The sequence below is a fragment of the Hemitrygon akajei genome, chromosome 16, assembly GCF_048418815.1.
Source record: "Hemitrygon akajei chromosome 16, sHemAka1.3, whole genome shotgun sequence".
Taxonomy (NCBI): domain Eukaryota; kingdom Metazoa; phylum Chordata; class Chondrichthyes; order Myliobatiformes; family Dasyatidae; genus Hemitrygon; species Hemitrygon akajei.
Window position 1 is genome coordinate 91,162,540 of NC_133139.1, and position 26,678 is coordinate 91,189,217.

Consider the following 26,678-nt stretch of genomic DNA (forward strand, 5'->3'; position numbering starts at 1 on the left):
ACCAAATTCCACTAACACTCTGTTTATTTTAGTATCGGAAAATTTGTAAAACAAAAATAAGTACAACGCAGCTTCACTCCTGTAAATTATGTTTCCTCAGAATGTATCAGCTATGAGAAATTGAAATAACGAATTTCAGTAAAGTGTAACGAATAAATAAATGCAAAATATATTTTTTCTTATGCTTTGTCAATCCTTACAATGTATTTTAAAATAGAAAGGTAATTATGTTTAATTTCCAATAAACGACACTGGAACACTGAGTAAACGTTTATTGTTGATGCAGTTTCACCAATCGTTGCGTGCCGATTTCTGACAGACAGGGTATTGTCCAATAATATCTCGGATCTGTACAGGTGGGCGGGATGTTCCGTAACAACGCTTCCGGTATTATGCTTGGTTGCATGAGGGGCGGGATCAGATAATGATTGACCGACATGATGATGTTTCATTTGTCGAATCTTCGATGGACGCCAATCTGACCAATCAGCTTTGAGCCACCGAAGGCGGGTTGCTGGCTGTCGACTCCCGCAACGTGCAGGTTAGGTTGCGCCGCGTCTTGTCTATTGGTAGCAGCACGACGACTGAAGTGATGGCTGAAGAGGAGCCGCTGCCTCCCGGCTGGGAGAAGCGCATGAGTCGAAAATCAGGTAACACACACACGCGCCAAAAAGCACAGTTTCCAAGTAGCAATGCCATCAAATACTGATGATAGTTGAAACAAAACGTTGGTGGGAAGAGAGGCGGGACGTGGGTAGGCCCCTGCTGCATTTCTGGCCCTTGTGATGGGGGGGGGGGGGAGGTAGAGGGATGGGATGTTCTGGAAAGTGGGGGATTGAAGCGAAGGTGGGTGGAGGGATGGTCAACTATAATTGGGAAAAGCTGTAGGAAATGTGAGTGGTGGAGGAGTGAAGGTAGTGGGGGGTGGGAAGTGGTGGCAATTGGAGGTAGTGGGTGGAAGGTTGGAGTCCCTGACAGAGGTGGTGATGTTGGGTGTGGCAACAACCATAGAGGAGATGGTGCAGTAGGAAATTAAGGAGGGTGGGTGTCTGGAGAGGAGCTGAAGTGTGGCTATTCAGTCTGTTGCGCTGGGACTTTTAGGAGTGGAGTGCCTCTTGGTGTTTGCTGATAATGACTGGGAGCTGGGTAATCTGAAGATCTGGGAATTAGGGTTGGCATCTGAGATCTTTCAGATTTGGGCTTCTTTACCCTTGGTATCTGGGGATGGAGTGGAGGAAAAAGTATAGGGACATCACAAACGTACTGCTAATTCTGGGATGCCTATACAGTAGTTATGGACTTCTCAATCAGATTTAATATCAGCTGCATATGTTGTGAAATTTGTAACTTTGTGGGAGCAATACATTGCAAGGTACAATAATAGGAAAAAACTGAATTACAGTAAATAAGGGGGGGCTTTGGAGATCTACCTTTTTCTGTCAATCTTTGGGTTTTCTGTTTTGTGGATGCCTGTGAACAGGAAGAATTTCAGGTTGTATGCTGTATACATTCTCTGATATTAAATTGAACCGTTGAAGTGTGTATGTGTGTGTATAATTAAATAAGTAGCCCCAAAAATTACAAATAAAAAAGTAGTGAGGTAATGTTCACAGGTTCAATGTCCTTTCAGAAATCTGATGGCAAAGGGGAAGATGCTGTTCCTGAATCATTGAGTGTGTGCCTTCCTAGTGGCCCCAGGTGATGGGGGTCCTTAATAATAGGTGCTGCCTTTCTGAGACATCACTCTTTGAAGATGTGCTGGAGACTTTGAGGCCAGTGCCCATGATGGAGCTGACTAATTTTACAACTCATAATCCCTGACTATTTTCTATCGTGCTGGCAGTGCAGACCCAACAGGTGAAGGAAGCACTAAGATATACAGTCCTTGGGTTCCTTAACATTGACACAGACAATCACCTGCGCTCTCTGCCAGCTGATGAGTTGGTGCGTGACCAGTAATAGTCGAGTTCTGAAGTCACAGCTGTTAGGCTAAGTTTGTGGTAAGCACAACACCCTGAGAGAGATGCCTGTGTGATCTTGTCCTTCCAATTTGCCTTTTGCAGACACGTTTCCCCAAGGACCAAGAGTCCTGTTTTCATAAGGAGGAAACCATTCTGCTTTGTGGTAGTGTAGTGCCGAATGCGATACGGTAGATGCAGCAGCTCAAAGCTGGCCATTCTGAAGACACTGTGGACCATTTGCAGTGGAAGGATGCTCCGTCACAATCTGTAACCTTATGACCTACTGCTACAGGATAAACATGTGAGGTGCCGCAACCTGAAAATGAGCAAACCAAGGAGTGGGGAGCAGCAGGGGATTAGATTGTGCTTAACAGCATCACCAGACAAAGGTTGCCTCTGTGTCGACTATATGGTTTTGTCCATCCTATACATGTAATCATGTAATGGTGAAGTGGTGGTATCAGGAACATGACTATATATATTGTATCACATGGTTATCATGTGCTGTGTCGTAAAGACGTAAGCATCCTTGGTCTTTGACCAGGATTGTTCTTGGCAGATTGTTCCAGCAAAGTGGTTTGCCATTGCCTTTTTCTGGGCAGTGTTTTTACAAGACAGCTGACCCTCGCCATTATCAATACTCTTCAGAGATTGTCTGCCTGGTGTAAGTGGTCACGTAAGCAGGACTTATGATCTGCACCAGCTGCTTATATGTCCATATACCATTTTGCGTGACTGTGATTTTGTGTGTGGGATGGGGACAAATAAGTAACTGCTACACCTTGCCCAATGGTGATCTGCAAGCTAACGGAGGGAAGGAATGCCTTACATCTTCTTTGATAGAGATGTATCTTCACCCTGCCACCCACAGTAGTGCAGTTGGGTTTCAATTCCCACCACTGTACAAGGAGTTTGTATGTTCTCCCCATGACTGTGTGAGCTTCCTCCTGGTGCTTCCTCCTGTATGTGTCTGGGTTAGGGTCAGTGAGTTGTGTGCTTCTATGTTAGTGTGGGACGTGTGGCACCACTTGTGGGCTTCTCCCACCCTAATGCACAGATGTGTTGGTTATTGGCGTAAATTATGTATATCAGAGTCAGATTTAATATCACTGGCATATGTTGTGAATTTTGTTGTTTTGCAGCAGCAATACATTGTAATACATAATAAAAGCTGTAAATTACAATAGAAATATTTTTATAATTTTTTTGTATTTTATTGATGTACATTTTTGCAAATAAAGCCAATCTTTTAAGATCCTTTTATCTTCACTCAGTGATGGGAGGAACCTGTACTTCAGTGCTGTAGTCAAAGCTGTAGAATTCACACTTGTCCAGTCAAAAGTGCCAAGTACAATATCTATTTCATCTTCCACTGGAAATCACCACTCTCATAGGAGCTGGTCTTCATCTACTTTAATTTTCTTCACGTAATTTACTTCACGTAGCATGGACTGGAATTAGAGAAACCAGCTGCAGTACTGACCCACATTTGAGAACTGGGCACTCTTCTCACCAAATTGTTTCAGTAGGTGCTGCACTGGTATCTACCTGTCATAGTAGAAAATTGCCCTAGTATAACTTCGAAAAGCAAGAGCACAGTCCATCTACTCAAAGTGAAGTGATGGAAGATATAGTTCATAGCTTGTTAACTGTCATTCAATCATACATGAATGCCTGTAAATAACCATATAACCATATAACAATCACAGCACGGAAACAGGCCATCTCGGCCCTCCTAGTCCGTGCCGAGCTCTTAATCTCACCTAATCCCACCTACCCGCACTCAGCCCATAACCCTCCACTCCTTTCCTGTCCATATACCTATCCAATTTTACCTTAAATGACACAACTGAACTGGCCTCTACTACTTCTACAGGAAGCTCATTCCACACAGCTATCACTCTCTGAGTAAAGAAATACCCCCTCGTGTTTCCCTTAAACTTTTGCCCTCTAACTCTCAAATCATGTCCTCTCGTTTGAATCTCCCCTACTCTCAATGGAAACAGCCTATTCACGTCAACTCTATCTATCCCTCTCAAAATTTTAAATACCTCGATCAAATCCCCCCTCAACCTTCTACGCTCCAATGAATAGAGACCTAACTTGTTCAACCTTTCTCTGTAACTTAAGTGCTGAAACCCAGGTAACATCCTAGTAAATCGTCTCTGCACTCTCTCTAATTTATTGATATCTTTCCTATAATTCGGTGACCAGAACTGTACACAATACAGCCAAATAAAACTGTTACTCTGGGGAAAAGGTGTAAAACCCAGTACCAACAGTCTCAAAGTCACACACAGTACAAAGCACATATAAAATATCAATAAAATCCACACGCAAAAAAAATAGTACAAGATCCTGAGTCCACAAATGTTGCAGAAATCTGCAGCTAACCGCAATGCACCTTGTCTTCTGCTGAGTGAATACTGTGTGGCAGCACTGACTCCAGTTTGAATGCCGCACTACACCGTCTCCGGTGGAGCGAACTGACTGTGGTGTCTGCACCTGGTGTAAACGGGCAACACTGCAGCTTGAGACCTAGTCCTCACTGTGACAGGCCATGCAGCTCCCCCGCTGTCCGTCCTTGCTGTCTATCGCCAGTGAATCAGGCCTGCATTAACAATGTCCAACAGGGTCTTGCAATCACCAGAAAAATTACTGAGATCACTCGCTGTTAGATTGCACACTGACTCCTCTACACAGATGATCTGCACCAGTTCTACTCATAGGGTAGACTTGCAGTACGTTAAGTTCTTAATGTCAAGCAAGGTCTTGCAATAGTAAAATGTGTTTAAGAAGGATAATTACAGTTGACGCCATAGATGATGGTGTGTTCTATTGTAGCAGCTTCTATGGCCTATCAAATCTTGGTACTATCAAATGGCATTTAATTTCCAGTACCCACATGGAAAAATTAACAATAATTCCAAGAAGAAGTGAGAATAATTGCCCTTAATATCATGCCAGCATTTGACTAAGTGTAGCACTGAAGTAAAACAAGTTAATTGGCATTGACATTGTGGGAGAATCTCCAGTGATGGTAGTTGTGGTTATTAGAGCTCAGTCATGCATTGAATGCAGTACATCAAGTTGGAAAAAGTCCAGTCGGCCCTCCTTATCCGCGAGGGATTGGTTCCGCGTTCGCATTCCAAAAAACACGAATGCTCAAGTCCCTTATTCAACCTGTCTCAATGCAGTGGACCTTAGGACCCAGCAGAACTCCAGACCTTATTTAACCTGTCTCAGTGCAGTGGACATTAGGACCCGGCGACGGAGCTCTGAATCCGCAGTGTTTCTGTTCACGAAAATAAGTCACGATCACGATTGAAAATAAAGTAGAAATAATAAAACGATCGGAAAGAGGTGAAATGCCATCGGTCATTGGAAAAGTGTTAGGCTACGTCGGTCAACGATCGGAACAATTTTAAAGGATAAAGTGAGAAAAGCCCTGCCCTGTTTAAAGCTACAATTATTACTAAGCAACGCAGTGGTTTAATTATTGGGTTTTGGGGTTTTGATCCTCCACATCAACCTGGCACGGATCGAACTCGGGAAACATACATTCTTAAGCGTTTTATATGCTTAGAAAGGTAAAATATATATTAAACTAAGACAAACGTTTGACTAACTGACGCTAAATAATATCGGATGTACCTGTTCCAACTTACTTAGTAAGAGAACTTACGATTTTTTTCGATCCCGATCCACGCTAACCCACGCACATCCTCCCGTATACTTTAAGTCATCTCTAAATTACTTATAATACCTAATACAATGTAAATGCTATGTAAAATAGTTGTTATACTGCATTGTGTATCGATATCAACCCGGCATAGATGGTACGGGAGTCACTGGATCGACATCAACTCGGCACAGGAGCGATCTGTCACTAAATGGAACTTGGGAACCTCCATACTCTTGCCCGGTGCTGATCTGACTGCGCCACCAGCGACCGGAACGGGGGTGGGGTGGCGGGGTCAGGGTGAATCTTACTAAGAAAAATTTAAGCCAAATACAAAGTTAAACACTCAACACAGTGTCAACGGCAACGACTTAAAATGGCAGACGGCGTCATGATCCAACTTAAAATGGTGGACGGCGTTCTCTTCCCTCGGTTTGTAAGTGCGAGTTGTCCGAAAGTCGGACGCTTGTAACTCGGGGGCTACCTGTACTCTCTACTTTTCCATATGAGTAAATTTTAATCTCATCCAGGGTAAAACAAAACATTGGCATACCAGCTATTGTCATGTTCTTCATTGGTGCACCTTGGCTATACTGTGTTGCACCTGCAAAGCGCTGGCCAACATACTTGAATAGGAAATTCAAAAAGCAACTCCCAAGAACATAAGTTCTCCCACAAAAGTTATGAGTAGTAGATGCATGTAAGCAACACCAGCTATAGATTTCCACTCCAAGTCTCATGCCATCCTGATTTGGAAATGCATCTCCATTCTTCAAAGGTTCATTTATTATCAAAGTTTCCAATTCTGAAATTCTTCAATTCTCTGGGTAGCCATGAAGCCAAGAAAGAAAAAGGCAGCATGATCATCAACCCCCAAATCCCCCCTCCTGCACAAAAACCAGCAAAAACTGGTCAGGCACATTGACCCCTAAGTTGTTTGAAATCTTGAAACTCTACCAACAACACTGTGTGCATTTCTTCACCAGAAGTACTGTCATAGATTTAGATGTAGAAGTCCATTCTGGCAATTGAGAATTGCTAATAAATGCTATCTTGTATGGTAAGATAGCATTAGTGAACCAAGGTGATATTCTACAAACTGTTTACAAACTTCTAAGTATACCTCTTTCTCAATCTGCAGTATGTTATATTCCTTTAAGCACCATACTTTTAAACCATCTTGATAAACTACAGATTTCATGATCTGAAGGACTCAGTGGATACTTAAGGTGGTATGGCACCTTTAAGTGAACAAAGTTTCGTCGGCATGGCTGGAAACGAGGTGTGCCAGGCTGAAACCCAGAGGAATGAGACCCCCACACCCCCCACCCAGCCTCTTGTTCTCCAGCGACAGTACATTTCCTAACAAGATTGCTGTGTCAGAGGGAAATGAGGGATTGTTGTGTTCTGTGTTTTACCAAGACATGTCTTCCTCTGAGTATGACAGATTCGGCGATCAGATCAAAAGGCTTGATACACAGGATGGATCGAACTGATTCAGGAAAGGCAAAAGGTGGAAATATATGTTTCCTGACATACTCTGGTGCCCCAATGTGGCAGTTTTCTCATACTTGTGATCCTGACCACAGTTTACATATTACCATTGGTCAGCTGTAATTAGGCATTTGAGATACTGCATGCTGCTGTCACCAAACAAGAAACAATCCACCCTGATGTATTTATAATCGGTGATTTCAAACAGATTTGTTTGAATAAATCTCTGGCCAATTGCCATCGGCGTGTAACCTGTAGCACCAGAGGTCCCAGCACAGTAGACCACTGCTATAGTATGATAAATGTCTACCATTCCAGAACCCAAACTGTATTTCAGGAAATCTGATCACTTGGTTGTCCTTCTACCTGCATACAGACTGAGGCTAAAGAGTAAGGCTCCAGAGAACCTCGGGTAACAAATAGATGGTCGAGGGAGGACCTCAAACAACAAACAGGTGGTCGTGGGAGGCAAAGGTACTGAGGGGCTGATCAGACGTATTTAGTTCTGGCGACCAATTAAAATACAAGACTCTGGGTATGGTCTCTGGAAAGCCATTTCATGGGTGAAGTGGCAATTCTGGACTAAACTTAAATCAATGAAAGATGTTTGACTTGAATGCTGTTACCTCTTAAAGTGAAATCAAGCAACATAAGTGACAAGAGGGCTTCACTTCCAGATGAGCTCCATGCCTTCTATGCTCACATTGGCCATTAAAACATGGAAGAACCTTCACAAACTCTCAATAGCCCCTGTAATTTCAATCTCTGAGGCTGACGTGAGAGCATCCGTCATGATGGTGAACCCACAAAAAGCATCTAGCCCAGATGGGGAACCTGAGCAAATACTAAAGACTTGTGCTGATCAACTGGGTAGCATGTTCACCAAGATCTTTAACCTCTTGCCTTCACCAATCTGAAGTACCCTTTTGGGTTAAGCACCCTTCAGTTATACCAGTGCCTAAGAAGAACATGGTAATCTGCCTCTGATTATTTCTGGTAACATTTGGATCCAATGTAATGAACTGTTTTGAGAGTTTGGTGATGTAACATTTTAAATCCTGCCTGGGAAGCAGCTTGAACTGTTCCAATTTGCCTACCAGCACAGCAGGTCCAGAGCAGATACCATTTCATTGGCTCTTCACTTAACCCTGGAACTAGACAGCAAAGATGCATATATCAGAATGCTCTTCATTGATTACAGCTCGACATTCAATGCTGTCGTTCCCTCAAAACTAATCAATAAACTTCAAAACCTTGGTCTTAATACCTGCTTGTGCAATTGGGTCCTGGAATTCCTTACTTGCAGGCCCCAGTCAGTTCATTTGGCAACAACATCTCCACAATCTCCATCAGCACAGGTGCACCACAAGGCTGTGTGCTTAGCCCCCTGCTCCACCTGCTTTATACTTATGACAGTGTGGCCATGCACAGCTCCAATGTCATATTTAAATTTGCTGATGATACTGCTGTTGGCTGAATCAAAGGTGGCATATAGGAGGGAGACTGAAAATCTGGCTGAGTGGTACCATAACAGCAGCCTCTCTCAAATATCAAGGAGCTGATTATTGACTACAGGAGGAGGAAATTGAAGGTCCTTGAGCTGGTTGTCATTGGAGAATCAGAGGTGGAAGAGGGTCAGCAATTTTAAATTCCTTGGTGTTATTTCAGAGAACTTGTCCTGGGCCCAGTGCGCAAGTGCAATACAACAAAAACACGGCAGCACCTCTACTTCCTGAGAAGTTTCCGTAGATTCAGCATGACTTCTAAAATGTTGACAAACTTTTATAGATGTTTGGTGGAGAGTATATTGACTAGTTGCACCACAGCCTGGTTTGGAAATGCTAATGCTATGAATTGAAAATCCTACAAAAAATAGTAGATATGGCCCAATCTATCACAGGTAAAGTATTCCCCAGCACATCAACACAGAATGCTGTCACAGGAAAGCAGCATCCATTATCAGGAACCCCCCCCCCCCCCACCACCCAGGTCAAGCTCTCTTCTTGCTGCTGCCATCAGGAATAAGGTACAGGAGCCTCAGGACTAATGCCACCAGGGTCAGGAGCAGTTATTACCCCTCAAATAACAAGATCCTGAACCAGTGGGGACAACTTCATTCATCTTCACTTGCCCCATCATTGAACTGTTCCCATAGCCAATGGACTTGTCTTCAAGGATTCTTCATCTCATGTTCTCAATATTTATTGAGTATTTATTATTATTATTTCTTTTTTCCTTAGTATTTGCACTGTTTGTCATCTTTTGCACGTTGGTTGTTTATCAGACCTGTTGGATGTGGTCTTTCAATGATTCTATTATGGTTCTTGGATTTACTGGATATGCCCACAAGTAAATGAATCTCAGGATTGTATATAATATATATGTACTTTGATAATAAATTTACTTTGATCTTTTGAACTTTGATTGTTGCTAAGGATACTCATATCTCATCAGAAGCTTTATTTCTGAGAGTGAATGAGTCTAGAATTGTATGCAGAATTCTAAGGTCCACCTGGATTTTGTGTTTTAGTAAATCTAAGGCTGCAGTACAAGCAAGTTGTCATTTGACAGTTGCAAAAGAAAACACTGAAGATTTACACAGGACGAAGCTATGAAGCCCATCATTATGTGTTCAAACCTCTTAATTACACAGCCAAACAGTCATCTTCCATTATGTTGTCTCTTTCAGATAAACTGGAGTAAATGCAGTGTCTGCAGCAGCAGTAAATCAGAGTTCATATTATAGGATGATCTTTCAACAAAACTACTCATTTTCATACTGAAAATCTTTCTTGTATGAAATTGTTGAATTCTATATTAAGTATTAAAGGTTATGCCTTATCAGGTAGTTTCTTTGCCTTTTGATCCTTGTTGGAACAGTGCAAGATATGTCTGTACATGGCCTCCTCTACTGCCATGATGAGGCCAAACTCAGGTTGGAGGAGCAACATCTCATATACCATCTGGGTAGTCTCCAGCCCCTTGGTATGAACATCGAATTCTCCAACTTCCAGTAATTCCCTCCCTCTCCCTTCCCCTATCACACTTTCACTCTGCCTTCTCTTCTAGCTGCCTATCACCTCTCTCATGATTCTGCCTTCTACTACCCATAGTGCTTTCCCGTTAATTCCTTCTTCACCTCTCCTGCCTATCCCCTCCCTGCTTCCCCTCCCCCACTCCTTGATCCTTCCTCTGACTGGTTTTCCACCCTCCCCCCACTTCTTTATAGGGCCCCTGCCCCCTCCTTCTTCAGTCCTGACGAAGGGTTTTGGCCCGAAACATTGACTTTCAACGGATGCTGCCCGACCTGCTGAGTTCATCCAGCTTGTTTGTACGTGTTAACTATGTGTGCATTTGTTCAAGCAGACAGAGACACCAAGTGCAAACACGAGGAAATCTGCAGATGCTGGAAATTCAAACAATACACACAAAATACTGGTGGAACACAGCAGGCCAGGCAGCATCTATAAGGAGAAGCACTGTCGACGTTTCAGGCCGAGACCCTTCGTCAGGACACCAAGTGGCTTAGATTTTGTTTTCTTGGTATTTTACCACCATCCTTTTTCACCTGGCTGAATACATTTGTTCTCCCTTCCTTTACTGGCTACATATAGTAAATTTTTAACGATTAGCTGTATTTGTCACATGTACATTGAAAAATCAAAACATACAGTGAAATGCCTTGTTTGTATCAACGACCAACGCGGTCTGAGGATTGTGCTGGAAGCAGCCTGCTCCTGGTTCCAGCGTAGCCTGCCCTCACTAATCCTAACCCTAACAATATGTCTTTGGAACTTGGAAGGAAACTGGAGAACCCGGAGGAAACTCACAGTCACAGACCTCTTACATGGCACTGTAAACTGTTGAACTAACCACTAGCTGCTGTGCTGCCCCAGAATGTTTAAATTTGTTAAGCAAGGTACCCTTTACATAAACCCATTCTAACACTTTCTACTTTGTTAATATTTCCATATGTTCTGTCTTTATTCTGTTGTATGATTTGTTTATAAGTTATTCAAGATATTCAGAACTAATTCTAGGATTACTAAAATGTTCCTCTTTAATTTTTTTTCTCTTGTTTGAAATATTTGGCACCCTCCAATCAAAAAAAAAGCTACTGAGTAAAGAATTTTGTAAGGTGATTACAAATACATTAATAATTTTTCAGAGTTGCTTCCTCTAGTGTTCTGAAATTACATTATCACATTAGACGTCAGGCTCATGTGCCTTTCGCATATTTAATCAACTCCAGTTACTGAGAGAGAAACACACACACGCTCACACTCACACTCACACTCTCTCTCTCTCTCTCTTTCACACTCACTCTGCTGGTGGAACGCTACAGGCCAGGCAGCATCTATAGGAAGAAGCACTGTCGACATTTTGGGCCGAGACCCTTCGTCAGGACTAACTGAAAGAAAAGATAGTAAGAGATTTGAAAGCAGGAGGGGGAGGGGGAAATGCGAAATGATTAGGAGAAGACAGGAGGGGGTGGGGTGAAGCTAAGAACTGGAAAGGTGATTGGCAAAAGGGATACAGAGCTGGAGAATGGGAAGGATCTTGGGACAGGAGGCCTAGGGAGAAAGTAAGGGGGAGGAGAGCACCAGAGGGAGAGAAAATCCCTTGTTTCTCTATTGGACTTTGCACAACTGTATCTTAAAAATGGTGAACAGGTATCATGTTCTATAATCCATTAAATGATTGAAAATATGATTACCTTATGAAGTGCATTACATAACTATTAAAATGTCAAGTCTCCTTGTTCCACTGGTTCTTGAGTCCGTGTGGGTGACCACCATCTTAGATTTTAAATCTTGGAATCTTGACTTTGTGTAATTGTAGCCTGGAGAATGGTAGGAATAACACTTTCCTTCAAACAACTACCAACTACAGCTATATCTCTTGCATTGTGTAACATAATTTTAGTACCTAGTTTTGATTTTGAGCTTTATTGGCCACACTTCTTGACTGTAGCAGACTGCTGATATTAAACACACAATATCTAAAAGGAAAAAAAAATACAAAAGACTGTCTTGGGACCTGTGTGGGGATGCAGTTAATCAATCAAAAATCAGTAATGTATGTGTGGAGGTCTTGAATCACTTAAGTTTAGATCAAATGCTGGAAGTCTAAAGTGAAAGCAGAAAATACCTGTTCAGGTTACTTTTGTGAGAAGAGGAAGGATTACTGTTACAAGTTGAAAACACCCCATCTGAACCAGAAAGGATCTTTGACCAGTAATATTAACTCTCTTTCTTCTAGCAGTTGCTGTCTGACATGTTGAGCATTGTATTTGTTTTGAATCTTTTACCTATTAGCACCAAAAGAAATGAATCCAATTAAAATTGTTGGCATATTAAATATCATAATATTTACTTATTAGTTTAATTTAATTATTATGGGTTTTCAGCTGTTAAAACTGATTGGAATATTCATGATTTGAATACTTGGATCTTCACTTTCTGTTTGTCATTGTTCCTGGAGAGTTGCCAGCAAGTAATTTGTCAGTGACTAGTTTCAGTGGGTGCAATGGGATCTTTCATATTAGTTAGCTGTTTGGATAGTAGAGGGCAGTTTGCTCAGGAGAGCACGCGCAGAGTCGCCAGATACCGGCGCTGTCTTAAAAACGGTATATCTACAGTCAATTATTAAAGTCAGTGGTCTAAGTACACCAGAGAAATATTGACTACATATTGTTTTGCTAAGCCATCATGTATAGCTTAAAATTGCTCAGCATGATTGAAAAGCGGATCAATGCCTTTACGTTCTAAATGCTTTCTCCCTTTATCCTAATGTATCTGCCTCTACCACCACCCCAACCACCCCAGGCAGTGCATTCCAGGCACTGTTCTGCACCTTCTCCAAAGCCTCAACATCCAAGCAGCAAATTCACTGTTGATCCTGTGCATCTTAATCTTCTGGATGAGCCTCCCATGAGGGACCTTGTCAAAAATGTAGACGATATCCACAGCTCTGCTTTTGTGAATCACCCTCATCACCTCGTCAAAAAATTCAATCAAGTTAATAAGGCACAACTTGCCCCACATAAAGCCATGCTGGCTGTCCTTAATTAGGCCATGATTTTCCAAATGCTCATAAATTCTGTTCCTAAAAATTCTCTACAGTAATTTCCATAGCATTGATGTGAGACTCACCGATCTATAGTTTCCAGGATTCCTGATTCCTGATTCCAGTGCATTCCTGATTCCCTTCTTGAACAATGAGGCAATATTAAAGGTTCAAATGTTCATTTATTATCAAAGTTTATAACTCTAAAATTCTTCTCCAAGTAGCCATGAAGCCAAGAAAGAAAAGAACGGCAGCAAGATGACCAACCCCCAAATCCCTCCTCCCCTCACAAAAAATGAAGAAAAATGGAATAGGCATATCGACCCCTAAATCCCCTCCCCACACTCAAAAAAAAAAACAAGAACGATCAGGAGAGAAACACAGTATATTTAAAAACTATAAGTCTGGGGGGAAGAAATTATGGTTCAAGTCCAAATCTAAAGCATAAAAAACCGGGGTAACATTCTCTGGGCACAGCAGCATCCCTCTCCATAGCAGAGCAGTCCCACCAGTGATCAAAAGGTAGTCTCCCCTCTCTGTAGCAGAGCAATTTCCCCCAGTATGAAAAGGCAAGTGGGTGGCATTCATCTTCTGCAATCACCTCAATGTTTCAACCTCCCTTATTTCCTTAATCGGTGTACAATGGAAACTTTAATTGTCCAAATAGAGTTGAACATGGGCTTGAGTCTCACAGCTGCCTTGCCACGAGATTTGCTCTTCCTGCCTCCCGGCGTCCTCTCGAAGACTGCAGAGCACTGGAACACCCAGACGATCTTCAAACAGCAAATCACAGGTTCCAACAGTTCCAGTCATGTTCAAGATGAAAAACAAACGTAAAAGAGATGTAAAAAAAAGTTTTATATATAAAATATATGGTTTCATGATCTATCCAGAAGATGTTGACTGAAGGAGTATTGCACGCAGGTGCCATTTTGACCGGAACATTAGCTACTCTTTCCAATCCTCCAGGATCTCTCCTGTGGTTTAAGAGGACACAAAGTTATTGGCCAAGACCCCAGGAATGTCTTCACTTGCCTTTCTCAATAATCTGAGTTGTATCCCATTAGGGGGACTTATCTACCTTAAGGAGGAGACGTAACACTACCTCCTCCTTTACCTTGAAATGCTCTGGCATATTAACACCCTCAGCTCTGACCTCCTTATCCTCCATGTCTTTCTCCTTGGTAAATATTAAGGTGAAGTACTCATTAAGGATCTCACTCACTTCCTTTGCAAATGTTATCCTCTTGCACCTGATGTATTTATAGAATACCTTGGGATTCTCTTTAATCCTACTTGTCAAAGATTTTTCATGGCCCCTCCTGGTTTTCCTAGTTCTCTCCTTGAGTTATTTTCTGACTATTTTATAATCCTCCAGGGCTCTGTTTGATGCTAGCTTCCTAAACTTACATACTTTTCCTTCTCGACTAAATTTATCATCTCCATCAGCATCCAAGGTTCTTGTACCTTGCCATCCATGTCCTTACTTCTGACTGGAACATACGTGTCCTGTATTCTCTACTGCTGGTCTTTCAATACCCTCTACATGTTGGAAGTGAACTTGCCCAAAAACAGCTGCTCCCAATAGTTTTCTCAAATTCCTTAATTCTTAGATTCCCCTCTCAAGTCCTGGCAATTCATACCAATTAGTCATTTGGCCCATCATAGACATTAGGTCCTTTTTCATCAAGTGGAGATCTGCTACTAAATTTAATGAACAAGAATGTTTGAAATGAAAGTAAATTTCTATTTCTTGGTCAGAAGAATTTCAAATATTTTGTGCAGTGGATTAAGAACTGCCCTAATTGATTTATCCATGGATTATGCTGAGCTTCCTGTAGTGTAATAAACTATAAGTGAGGAATTCACCATTATATTGTCAGTGAATACATTGGAAATAATAAGCAATAGAGCAATTTGTTTGTGATGATTTTAAACTCTATAAAATAATTGTAGGCCATATAATCCATGTTTATCTAACTTAAATTATTGCAAAACCTAAAATTGTGCAGAAGCCAGAATAAATTAGCAGTAAAAATAACACACTAGTTTATATGACCTGTTCCATAAAAAATTCAAAGTTGTATTCAGTAGCTTTTGTACAAGAGCCTAGGATGAAAAGCTTAGATAATGAACTTCACTGAGGTTTGGATTAGCTCCACGTTGCAGTTTGGAACAGCAAAATAGGCAATTAATGACTGCAGTCTCTACCTGGAAATAATGCAAGACAGAACCACAGTCACTTTGCATGACAGTCAGTAGATAGCATTAGCAAATAGAAATGCCACCAAGCCACAAAAGCAGGTTTTGCAGGATGACTGTAACTAGCTTGATCAAAGGAGGTACCAATTAGCAGGCGGAAAGGAATAGAGTCATCATGAGTGGAAAAGCATGGAAATTTGATAATATTCAAGAGGGTAGAACTGATTAGTGCACATATTTTGGAGAGGTAATAAGCAAGAAATGATTTTAGAAATTGGAAGGAATTTCTGTTGCAGAGAGATTTGAACATTTTAAAATTGGGCTGTTGGTTAATGTGAAGATAGTGTAGGCTAACTAGCCTGGTCATTGGCACTTAAGTATTCAGATGAAGAATCACAAGTACATTACATAATGTGAGAGGCGTGGTTGATGGATTTAGTGGCACATGGGATGGAACAGAGAACAGAGGGTTTTTGGAGTGCAGATAAGCAGCAATTGAATCAGGATAAGGTTTATTATCACTGTCGTAGGTTAAGAAATTTATTTTGTGGCAGCAGTTCAGTGCAAAGACAAAGGTCTATAAATTACAGAAATAAATAGTGTTCAAAAAAGAGATAAGAAGCTAGCAATCGTGAACCGTTCAGAAATCTGATGGCAGAGGGGAAGAAGCTGTCTCAGGTGGTGAGGGTACTGAAATGGGTGCCACCTTTTTTTTGAGGTACTGTGTCTTGAAGATGTACTTCATGGTGCAGAGAGTTGTGTCCGTGATGGAACTGACTGAGTATATCACCCTATTCAGCCTCTTGTGATCCTGGACATTGGAGGTTTCATACCAAACAGGCATGCAGCCAGTTCTGTTCTCCATTATAAATCTATTAGAATTTGTAAGAGCCTTTGATGATATACCAGATCTCCTCAATATTATGTCTAAAAGTAATTAGGCTTCGTATATCTGCCACATTTGGAAGTGGTCTTGTATGGTTTCAGAGAACTGCCAAAGAGCAGAATGGAAATCAATCTGAGAGAGCACTGTAGTTGATGACTTTATTTTTCACTTCAATTAGTTGCATTAAATTTCTGCCAGTTCAAAAATTGAATGTTAGTTATTCAGTCCAGAGGTAGTGGTGCATGTAAACTGGATGTCTTGGAAACTCATGCCATATATTTGGAAATAGGAGAAATTGGCAAATCATTAAAGTAGTAACTAAATTTAAAAAAACAGAATTTGGATATCCTACAGTTGTGGGGAGTGCTACATAAATGTGAAAATAATGCAGCAAGTTGAGGTTGATTACATGGAGATTAAATGAAGAAAGTTAATATCATTTGGAATGATCACCAGTCTGATCGAAAGGAATATTACCCAATCAATTCCACTTTGGGGAGGGATGGTGTTATTACTAGACACAGCCTAATTATGAAATGGAGTTATATCTAGAGCTTTTCAAGAAGGAAAAATTATTAGTGAGAAGGGTGAAAAAACAATTTTGAAAGATTCTGCTTGACTGTTGGTAGCTTGTGAATATTAATACCTCTGACAGGCAGATACCTTTATTTTGTAGGTCGTATCTACTTCTTCAATCATATAACTAATAAGAGCCAATGGGAACGTCCCAAAGCGAGTGGGAACTGCAGTTCTGTTGAGCCTGACAAAGTCCGGTGCTCACACCTCTTGGTGAAGCACAACCAGTCGCGGCGACCATCCTCCTGGAGACAGGAGGAGATTACACGCAGTAAAGAGGAGGCGCTGGAAACATTGAATGGTAAGTGGATGGTAAAGCCTACCTCACTGAAACCACAAAGTCTCTGACTTGGACTATCAACTGGCTTGGTGATCTATCATAGCTATCCGATGACAGAGTTATTTTAATTGTGGCTTTGTACTTTATATAGGCCTGTTAATACTACACATTGTCATCTAAATCAACGGAAAGTACTGAAAATGAAAATTACATTTGCAATATGGAATTAAAAATGTTAATTTCAATAAGCAATGTATGAAGAGAAATATTGTACCTTAAGTTTGAAAAGCTTTTTCAAGAACACAGCAAGAGATCTAGGGCATTGATTTGATTCAACAAGCTTGTTACCAAATATCCCTAAAACATGCCCCCACTTAGTGTGATTCAGAATGTCTGCCTCTGCTCACATCTCCCACTCTCAGGATTCCAACAAGTAAAAGTGAGATGAGGAACTCTACATTAGAGTAATCTAAATTTCTAGTTATTATGATGATTGTTCTATTGATAGGGAATAGGCCCACTGATTTTTGTATATTTCAGAGGACAATTGCACATCTTGTTTCTTCACTATTAGTTTCCCTTTGCATTGTCTTGAGGAGATGGCAGTAATGTTAGCCTCTCCAGTGATTGTGAATAGACTTTTAATATTCAATTCATTGAAACAAAGGAGTTCCCTTTAATACATTGTTTTCTGTTTACATTATTGAGCAGTGCAGTACAGCACAGGAACAGGCCATTCAGCCCGCAATGTTGTGCCAAACCAACTAAAAAGCAAAACTTACTTCCCAAACATTAATCCCTTCTACCTACACACATGTCCCTATCCCTCCATCTTCTTTACGTCCATGTGCCTATCCAAATGTCTTTTAAAAGTGTGTAATGTACTTGCTTCTACCACCAAACTAGGCAGCACCTTCCAGGCATCCATAACTCTGAGTAAAAAAAACTTACCTCTCCTATATTGACTGATTAAAGTTGTCCTGATATAACCCATAACAGTTGGAAATTGCTTGTAAAAATACATTTTTAATATTTGGATTTTGAGGCAAAAGTCATTTTGTGATGACTGACATAAATTTCTCATAAGCTAAGTATTGGTCTGAGTCATGTTTTCTGAGTAAGCTGAATAACACACTGCACTCTGTTCTTGAAATGGTTCCATTTTTTATTGTTTGGGTTTTGGGAACATGGCCAAGACTACAATAATACAAAGTGTTGTAAGCCAATTAACCTAGAGGCTTTCAATGTCCTCTGAAGTTCTCACGTGGGTCTGTTAACAGAGTTCATTCTCAATATCCTGGATATTGGTCTGATTGGTCTATGGCAATCTAAATATTTGGGAGTTGAATTGGAAATTCCATCTAAAGCAGCAGTATGGATATTCTGTCATCAAATGGTAGTAACATTCGACCTTTAATATTTTCAGGCATAATGTTAGCAGGAGGCTATTGATTTTGCTGCAGTAGATAGCAGATTAATTGTGGAGTTTATTGTGTATTTGTAGTTTATGTGGTGCACTCTTGGTTTGGGTTAAACGCTTTCTCTTCTGTCAGTAAGACTGCTGTGATAATTTATAAATCCAGGTTCCACTTGGGTAATGCCTAAAGTGATATGCCGGGGCCTTTTTTCAGATTTGTTTGGATGTAGTTTCTAATTATCAGCTTCCTAATATGAGTTTTCAGTGCTTTTGTTTGGGTAAGTGTTACACCCATAATGGGATTGTGTGGTTCTGAGGCATATTGTACTGTTGGGATATTAATAACAATGCTGAGCCATTGGATATTCCATTAACCTTTGTATCTTTATTCAGAGTACATCCAAATGATCAAATCTGGAGATGCATCATTTGAAAGCTTAGCATCCAAATACAGTGATTGTAGCTCTGCAAGAGAAGGTGGAGATCTAGGCTACTTTGGCAAAGGTAAGATGTGATATCTCAATAATTTGCAGTAACGATGACCAGTCACAGGTTGTCGCTGCTTCCAATTCCACTAGTTTGATTGCAGTGATAGCCCAATAGCACAGGCTCCATTTGGTCACTATCCACCATGATACAAATGGGGCTTTGTCATATTTGACTGTGTGGGACTAGCAGCTATCAGCTTCCTCTTGTGAATAGCCAGAACCTTTAATGCTCTAATCCCCACCTGTAATATGCTGCACGGGGATTTCATTCGCTGAATCTGTTGCTGAATTTACAAGCTGTTTACTGCCTGTTCTTCTAAGTAAGTAGATCACTTAATTTAGAAATTTTATTGTTAACTTCTCTGATTGCGACTGAGATGGCGCTGGTTTGGAATAATGTAATCTGATTTTTCCGCAGTTAGTTTTCTTTTCCTTTTAAAGTACTGACCTTTCCATTGCTGATTTTGCCCTGTGCTGCATATTGCATCCATATTGTACTGTCTCAGTACTTTTATATCTGTATGCTGTAGTACTTCTTATTTGCAGTTATTTTGTAAATAACACTATTCTTTTGCACTTCTGGTTAGATGCTAATTGCATTTCATTGGCTTTGCATCTGTACTCGGCACAATGACAATAAAGTTGAATCTAATCTAATAAGCAAGTAACAAATTGTGCAGGATTGTGTTTTACCTTTGTCACCCTACCTTCCAATCCTCCTCTGGTCCTCTCATTTCTGTTGTCTTGTCCATAGTTCACATCTTCCATTGCAATGATCCAGCTGATCCCATTCTCCCACCCTCTCTCCACAGTCCTGTAGATATTTTTACATTTACAGCAGATAATTATTTAGTTCGCTCTTAAATATGACGATTGAATCTGCTTCACTGCAATGCCAACTATTTTATTTCAGATATTAACTGTTGACTATTGAAAAGCTTTCCTGGAATTACCTTTTATTTTTCCAATCCCCTTCATTCTGTTTTCCCTATTTCTTAATGCTGTTGCCAATAGCAACGATTTTTCTGTCTTCTCCACCTACATCCTTCATGAATGAAGTATCTCAGTATTGCAGCCCCCCCCCCCCCCCAGATATACAAAGAGCACAATCCCAGCTTTTCTAATCTAAGGTCTGTCATTATTTGAAGTATTGTAGTCATCAAGCCATGAAGCATGGAAAACAGGTTCTTCAGCCCAGCTTGTCTATACTGGCCAAGTTACCTAAGTGAGCTAGTCACATTTGCCAATTGCCCACATCTCTCAACCTTTCCTATCCATGCACTGATCTAGATGTCTTTTAAAACATTGTAATTATACCCACATCTACCATTTCCTCTGATAGCACATTTCATATACTCACCATTTTCTCAGTGGAAGAAGTTGCCCCTTTGTGTCTCTTAACTTCTCCCCTCCCCCCAATTTTAAGAAAATGCCACTGGTTATGTGCTCTCTTGCCCTCGAGAAAAGACTGTGGCTGTTCAGCTGATGCTATTCTTTTGTTCAAGTTCCTTTCAATCCCTTCTTGTTTGGTAAATTGCTCTGTTTTTGCTCCTTGTTGTCTCACTTTGTGGTATAATATAATAATGTCAAACAATTCAAGATGGAGATATGAATTCTGGTTGACAAAGAAAAAAGCTTCAATGTTATAACTATGGGTTTAGATCTGCTTGGCTCACTTTTTAAAAAGCTAAATTCTCACGTTCCTTTTCATTTAATTATTTATGACTTGAAATTTAGCTTATTATTCAGTTCTGTCCTAAGCATGTTTTTTAGTTCATGAAAATGAAGCAGCTTTGTTCAGATATGCATCTGATTTTGGTATCTAAAGTTGGACTAAATTTCTTGATAATCTCATGCTCTCAACTCCAGAGGGATCCCATCAGTAGCCACATCTTCCCTCTTCCCCCATCCTCCTGCTTTCTGCATTGACCCCTCTGTTTCTTCCTTGTCCACTCATCCATTTAGGTTCACCATTCCCTGTTCTCTAGTAATTTCCTCTTCAACTGCAGGGGATGCAGCACTTGCCTCTGCACCATTTCTCTCATCACTATCCAGGGACCTAAACAGGCTTTCCAGGGTGAGATGGGGATTCACGTGCACCCTGTTTGACCTGGTTTATTGTAGTGATTGGCTCAAAACATGGCTTATGATTTGTTGGTGAGACTAAGCCTAAACTTAGAGTCTTGGATGTGGTGTGCATTCTGTCGCCAGCAGCCAAGCTGAATTTTCAGTTGCATGTTGTTGATACTCTGTGCCCACCCTGACCTGTCTGTTCACAGGCTTCTCCATTGCCAGGATGAGTCCAAAGGCAGACCAGAAGCAAAGCACCTTATTTGCTTTTGGATAGCCAACAGTTTAAAGGCATGAACATTTGAATTTTGCAGATTTGGTTTCCATTGGTCCACCCAGGGTGCTTGATATTTAGTGGAGTTACATCTGTTTAAAAATAATTCTACAGGGCACTTAAGCTTTTTGGAGCATTGTTGAAATAAGACAGCGTGGATTGCATCTTCTTCCATTTGGCTGTAAGCCAACTGCTTCCTGTCATGCTAAATAATTTTGGCAAACTGTTCATCTCTATTATAACTTTGAATATTTAAAATTTTTTATTGACATCTATTTGAAAGTGGTGATACGTTTTTATCACTTTCCAATGTCTTTGTAAAGTTAAGTGCTCAGCTACTGCAGGTGTCAAATAAGATGGTGAAGTGTGGATGAAAAATCACTGAGTGCCTAAACATGAATAATCGCCATGTGATATTGGAGTGCCAGCACCTAAGATGGGGTGAAGTTGAAAGTGTCACTGACCAATCACAGACCAGCTCTTCTTGTAGTCATCCCAAGCCCAAAAATTCTCACTCACATTAAAATCGAGGCCTCAAAAGAAGGTAAAACGAAATTTGGAAGTTTGCAGCTGGTATTAGTATCCTATTGGCATCTGCCAGTGTGAATAACTGGCGGAGGAACGTTACGCTTTTTCCTGGTAGATTGCATTGTTTTATTGTCAGTTTCCCTGTTTCTAAAGCTTGACATGGGTATAGTTACAAAAACACGAAGTATTTCCTATCTAATCACCTAATTACAGGTGTTACGTACCCCGTAACTGGGTCACTTACCAGCAAAGATAGAGAGGTCTGTTGAAGTCTGATGGTACTATTTTTAAAAGTCTTTATTTATAAAGGGGCACAAAAATAAGATTAATATAAACATTCAGATAATATACGTCGTCAATACTCAATCTAAAAGCGCGGGTATAATCATAATCATCAATAAGAAATAACTCTATCGTTTGTCTAGGGGTTACTGTATTGTCCGATGAAGAAATAAAAGTCAATTGTCATTAAAGATGCAGCTTTTTGGGTTGTAGAGAGAGACAGTCTTAAACTTGCCCGTGTCTTTTATGAGGCTAATCCGTTGAGTCGGGGGGAGTTGGTTCCCCGTTGTTAGTTCAAAAATCGTTCTCCGTGGTACTAGCCACCAGTTCCCAGGCAAGGGAACCGAACGCACGTGGCTTCCTTCAAATGGCTTCCCGCTATCTCGGGATCGCTAGCGTTTCTTCTGGTGCGTCTGAGGGGCCGTCTCTACAGCCCCTCTTTTATCTTGACTCGCAGGATAGTAGATGTCAATCAGGTTGGGGGTGATGCAATCTCTCTCTCAACCAGCCCACTTTGCCTGAGGGCTTGCACGTAGCATAGTCCCCAATCCACAAATGTGTCTCCAAGAGACAATGGCCAATGTCTTGTTATTTTGCATCGCCGGGGAACGAGGCATTCGGCACGTCTCTCTCCCATTTCCTGGGTCCACTGACCCAACCCACTAGTGCTCTTGCGATTCTCACAAAGGAGCGGGCTGCGGGCATAACACAGGAAGGATATTAATAAGGTTGAAAGAGTGCAGAGAAGGTTTACAAGGATGTTGCTGGGATTTGAGAAACTGAGTTACAGAGAAAGGTTGAATAGGTTAGGACTTTATTCCCTGGAGAGTAGAAGAATGAGGGGAGATTTGATTGAGGTATATAAAATTATGATGGGTATAGACAGAGTGAATGCAAGCAGGCTTTTTCCACTGAGGCTAGGGGAGAAAAAAACCAGAGGACATGGGTTAAGGGTGAAGGGGGAAAAATTTAAAGGGAACATTGGGGGGGGGGACTTCTTCACGCAGAGAGTGGTGGGGGTGTGGAATGAGCTGCCAGATGAAGTGGTAAATGCGGGCTCTCTTTTAACATTTAAGAAAAACTTGGACAAGTACATGGATGAGAGGGGTATGAAAGGATATGGTCCAGGTGCAAGTCAGTGGGACTAGGCAGAAAAATGGTTTGGCACAGCCAAGAAGGGCCTAAGGGCCTGTTTCTGTGTTGTGATGTTCTGTGGTTCTATGGAAACAAGCTAGTGTGGACATCGTCTATTGATTTATTGCAACCATGAATATTGAACAAACAAAGCATTTTATTGGCGACAGTTGGGAATTCTAATGTTTATTCTGGAAATTGCAAATAAAGCAGTGAATGTTGATGCAAGATTTTGGAGGAATTTAGGCTAGATTAGGTAGGGTGCATTGACAGAAGTTTCTATGGTTAGCAGATGGTTTAAGGGCTCTGGAGCACCAATTTCAAACATCTTGTATAAAAGAATCACATGAAATGTGGGAGCAATTATGGTCCTGGAATTCATTGACTGTGGCTGTGGAATCGAGCACTGCCTTCTGATGGGAATTGGAAAGCATTGAATAATTGGCAGGACATGGGAGAAAGAGTAATGGCACTGACCAGTTTTGGAATCAGAATATAGTTTGTTGGGCCAATGGTTGTCTACCGAGCATTAAGAACTGATTCTAGTTCTGAAGTATGAATTGTTGATCTTGGATGACTTGACAGGAGCTGATCTGGGAAAGGAAAGGATAACTGTTTGCTTCCCTGGAGGGATACACAGAGCTGCAAAACCTTTATGTTTCTCTGGGCGTTGGCCCTGAATCAGCACCATGCAGCATAGGTTGGCAGTCAACATGAACATCTTTTCATCAAGTAGTGTTTGAAAGTAGAACCAGGAATGTTCACCTTTTGTTCTTGGTAAGTTGAGCTCCTAAAATAGTAGTGGAAGTTGGTTTGAATCTTGGGCAGCTCTTTTTCTTTGTGTCACAAGGGAACAGAAGTGATACTGCATGGATTTTGTGTCTCAATATCACAGTTTGTGCTGTGGTAAATTATGAAGAATTTAGCTTGTGAATACGTTTTAAATTTTAAATAGTTGAAAGCAATTCTTAAATTAAAATTAAATATTTATACTGCAATCAATAGTTGTGGCTCTCAGTCAGTCACTCACTTTCCATGTTACGATTGACTGATGTTATTATCCATAATGGATGCTGAGCAAAATACCGCTCAAATAAGATTAAGAAATTCCTGTAAGTTCTCAGCCAGGAAGCATCCATTGAATGAGAATCGGAGTTGACATTTTCAGGTGATGAATCGTTCCACTCCACAAAAACCTGACACATTAATTTTCTCTCTCCACGTACATTTTTAACAATACCTGTAATTAAAGGTCATCTAATTTCTTTTGCCTTAGCAGCTCAACAGCTGTGATAAGGTATCTTCCGGAGATGTGCAACCTCAGGTTAGTAAATTGTGGTGTGCCCGAAACATGCCGATATTCCATGATGGAGGACTCTGGGCTATAATTGGGTGAAACCATTGGAAAGGCTCTGGGGTAGCACCCTGCTGCCATTGCAAACTAATAATTTGGAATCTCTGTAAAACATCATGGCTGAAAGAATGTATATGGATAATAACTGATGTCAGTACCAGAAATAAAATGATTGGCGGTGAAAATACAGAATTGAATTGTCTACATTGTATATTTTTTATGAATGATGTTTATTGTGAAAAAAAAATCCCTGCTGAATGCAGATGACTCCAGTGTTGTGGCCATTCAGGTTATGAGAATTTGCTCTTGCAGGATTCACAAATCACTACCCAGGAATTTTAGATTTAGTTTTACCGTGTCACATACATTGGAACTTAGTGAAATGCGTTGTTTTCATTAAATCAAATCTATGAGGATTGTGCTGGGCAGCCTGCAAGTGACTTTGAGATGCTGAATAAGATACACTCTCACAGAATTTGAGCCAGTGGGGTGAAAGTAAATCAGTCAACACAAATGTGTGTTATAAATGGATTTTCGTGACATATGCACAGCTGATGTTGCTTTGCATTACAGGAAATCATAAGTCTATTTTCTAGGAACACAGCCTCCTCAGTAACATGGGGGGGGGGTGGGGGGCAGTGTTTGCTTATTGATCTGCATGAACACAGCATTTTATGAATGTGATTGCGGAAATGACCATCAATTTGTGGACTTTATGCTATGTCCTTTTCGTTTAATGCTTCCAGTGAGTCTGGACTTTCCTGCCACTCTTCAGATTTTCTGACTTCAAAAAGGATTTTTTTTTAAATTCTGTGATTTTTGACATCTGTACGCACTGATCTTTTTTTATTTTGCTTTGTGTTGTAGGTCAAATGCAGAGACCATTTGAGGAAGCTTCATATTCGCTGAAGATTGGAGAAATGAGTAATCCAGTTTTTACAGATTCTGGTATTCATATCATACTCCGTACTGCTTAAGGTGCCTCCTTTGGTTTGTCTTTGCAGAGTGAATCACCCAGCCACTACTGAAGACCTTTATGGAAACATTCACCCACTTTGCATCATATATTCTGGTCTCCCTAGTAGTTAACAATTCTGTCTTCGGCCATTTGTCCAGCACGCTTGCAGGCACTCGGGACGGCAGAGGGAGGAATTGTCCTTAACGATTATAGAAAATGAATCTTTACAATAATGCTCTATTCAGCAGTCCAGTCATTGATCCAATCTGTAGGGTGAGTGTGAGTTAGTGCCAGTCTGAGCTGTATTACCGTTACATTGTTGTAGCTTCTGCTATACATTGTATTAAAGACAATTTAAATTTTATTGGAGTAATGCAGGCTTAATTTAGACAAAACTAATGTTTATTTTCCCAATACAGAGCGATCGTGAGAAAGTGTAGCACTCGTATTATCATTCAGCATTGCTTTAGTTATCAGAAGTTACGCTAGTGCAAAAGTTTATTAGGTGTACGTGTTTAATCTCTTATTGCTAGTAGTGTCTGTTAAACTATTGTTTATAGTTACAACAGGATTCTTTACCACTTCCATAGAAATGCTTAAACATTAATATGTGGAGAGGACTTTAGATCACTTAACCTTTGGCAGTTGTGCTCCTGAAATACTGTATTGCAGCTGAGTCTTGGAAAATGATTGTATGGTTGAACCACCCTGTTTCCCTGCATCCCTCACCCCAGCCCCACCACCAAATTCCTGACCATTCCACAAGATGCCAGTAGAAATGCTGTTCTGAAAAGTTGTTGTGGATATCAGGATATCAGAACTACTGGTAGAGAGCACAGAATAACTTAAGTTTGTTCTTTTCTGTTGTTAAGATCTTTTTAAGCTGGTTAGTTTGCGTGTGCATGCATTTTTTTTTTGAACAGTTCAAATTACACCGAAGCTATGGAAAGAAGCTGAGGTTATGGGAAAAGTAAGGTTATATTTGTCTGGCTAAGTCAAAATAAAGAAATTCCACAGAAAAAA

The 26,678-nt window shown here is 40.7% G+C and overlaps 1 protein-coding gene across 1 annotated transcript; it reads left to right on the forward strand.

The window, feature by feature from the left end:
• Positions 1–516: 516 nt before the first annotated feature.
• pin1 (peptidylprolyl cis/trans isomerase, NIMA-interacting 1) lies at positions 517–26,678 on the forward strand. Its single transcript, XM_073069441.1, has 4 exons — positions 517–650; positions 16,971–17,171; positions 18,961–19,071; positions 25,565–26,678. The coding sequence occupies exons 1-4, from the start codon at positions 593–595 to the stop codon at positions 25,672–25,674; spliced, it is 480 nt and encodes a 159-aa protein (XP_072925542.1). The 5' UTR covers positions 517–592; the 3' UTR covers positions 25,675–26,678.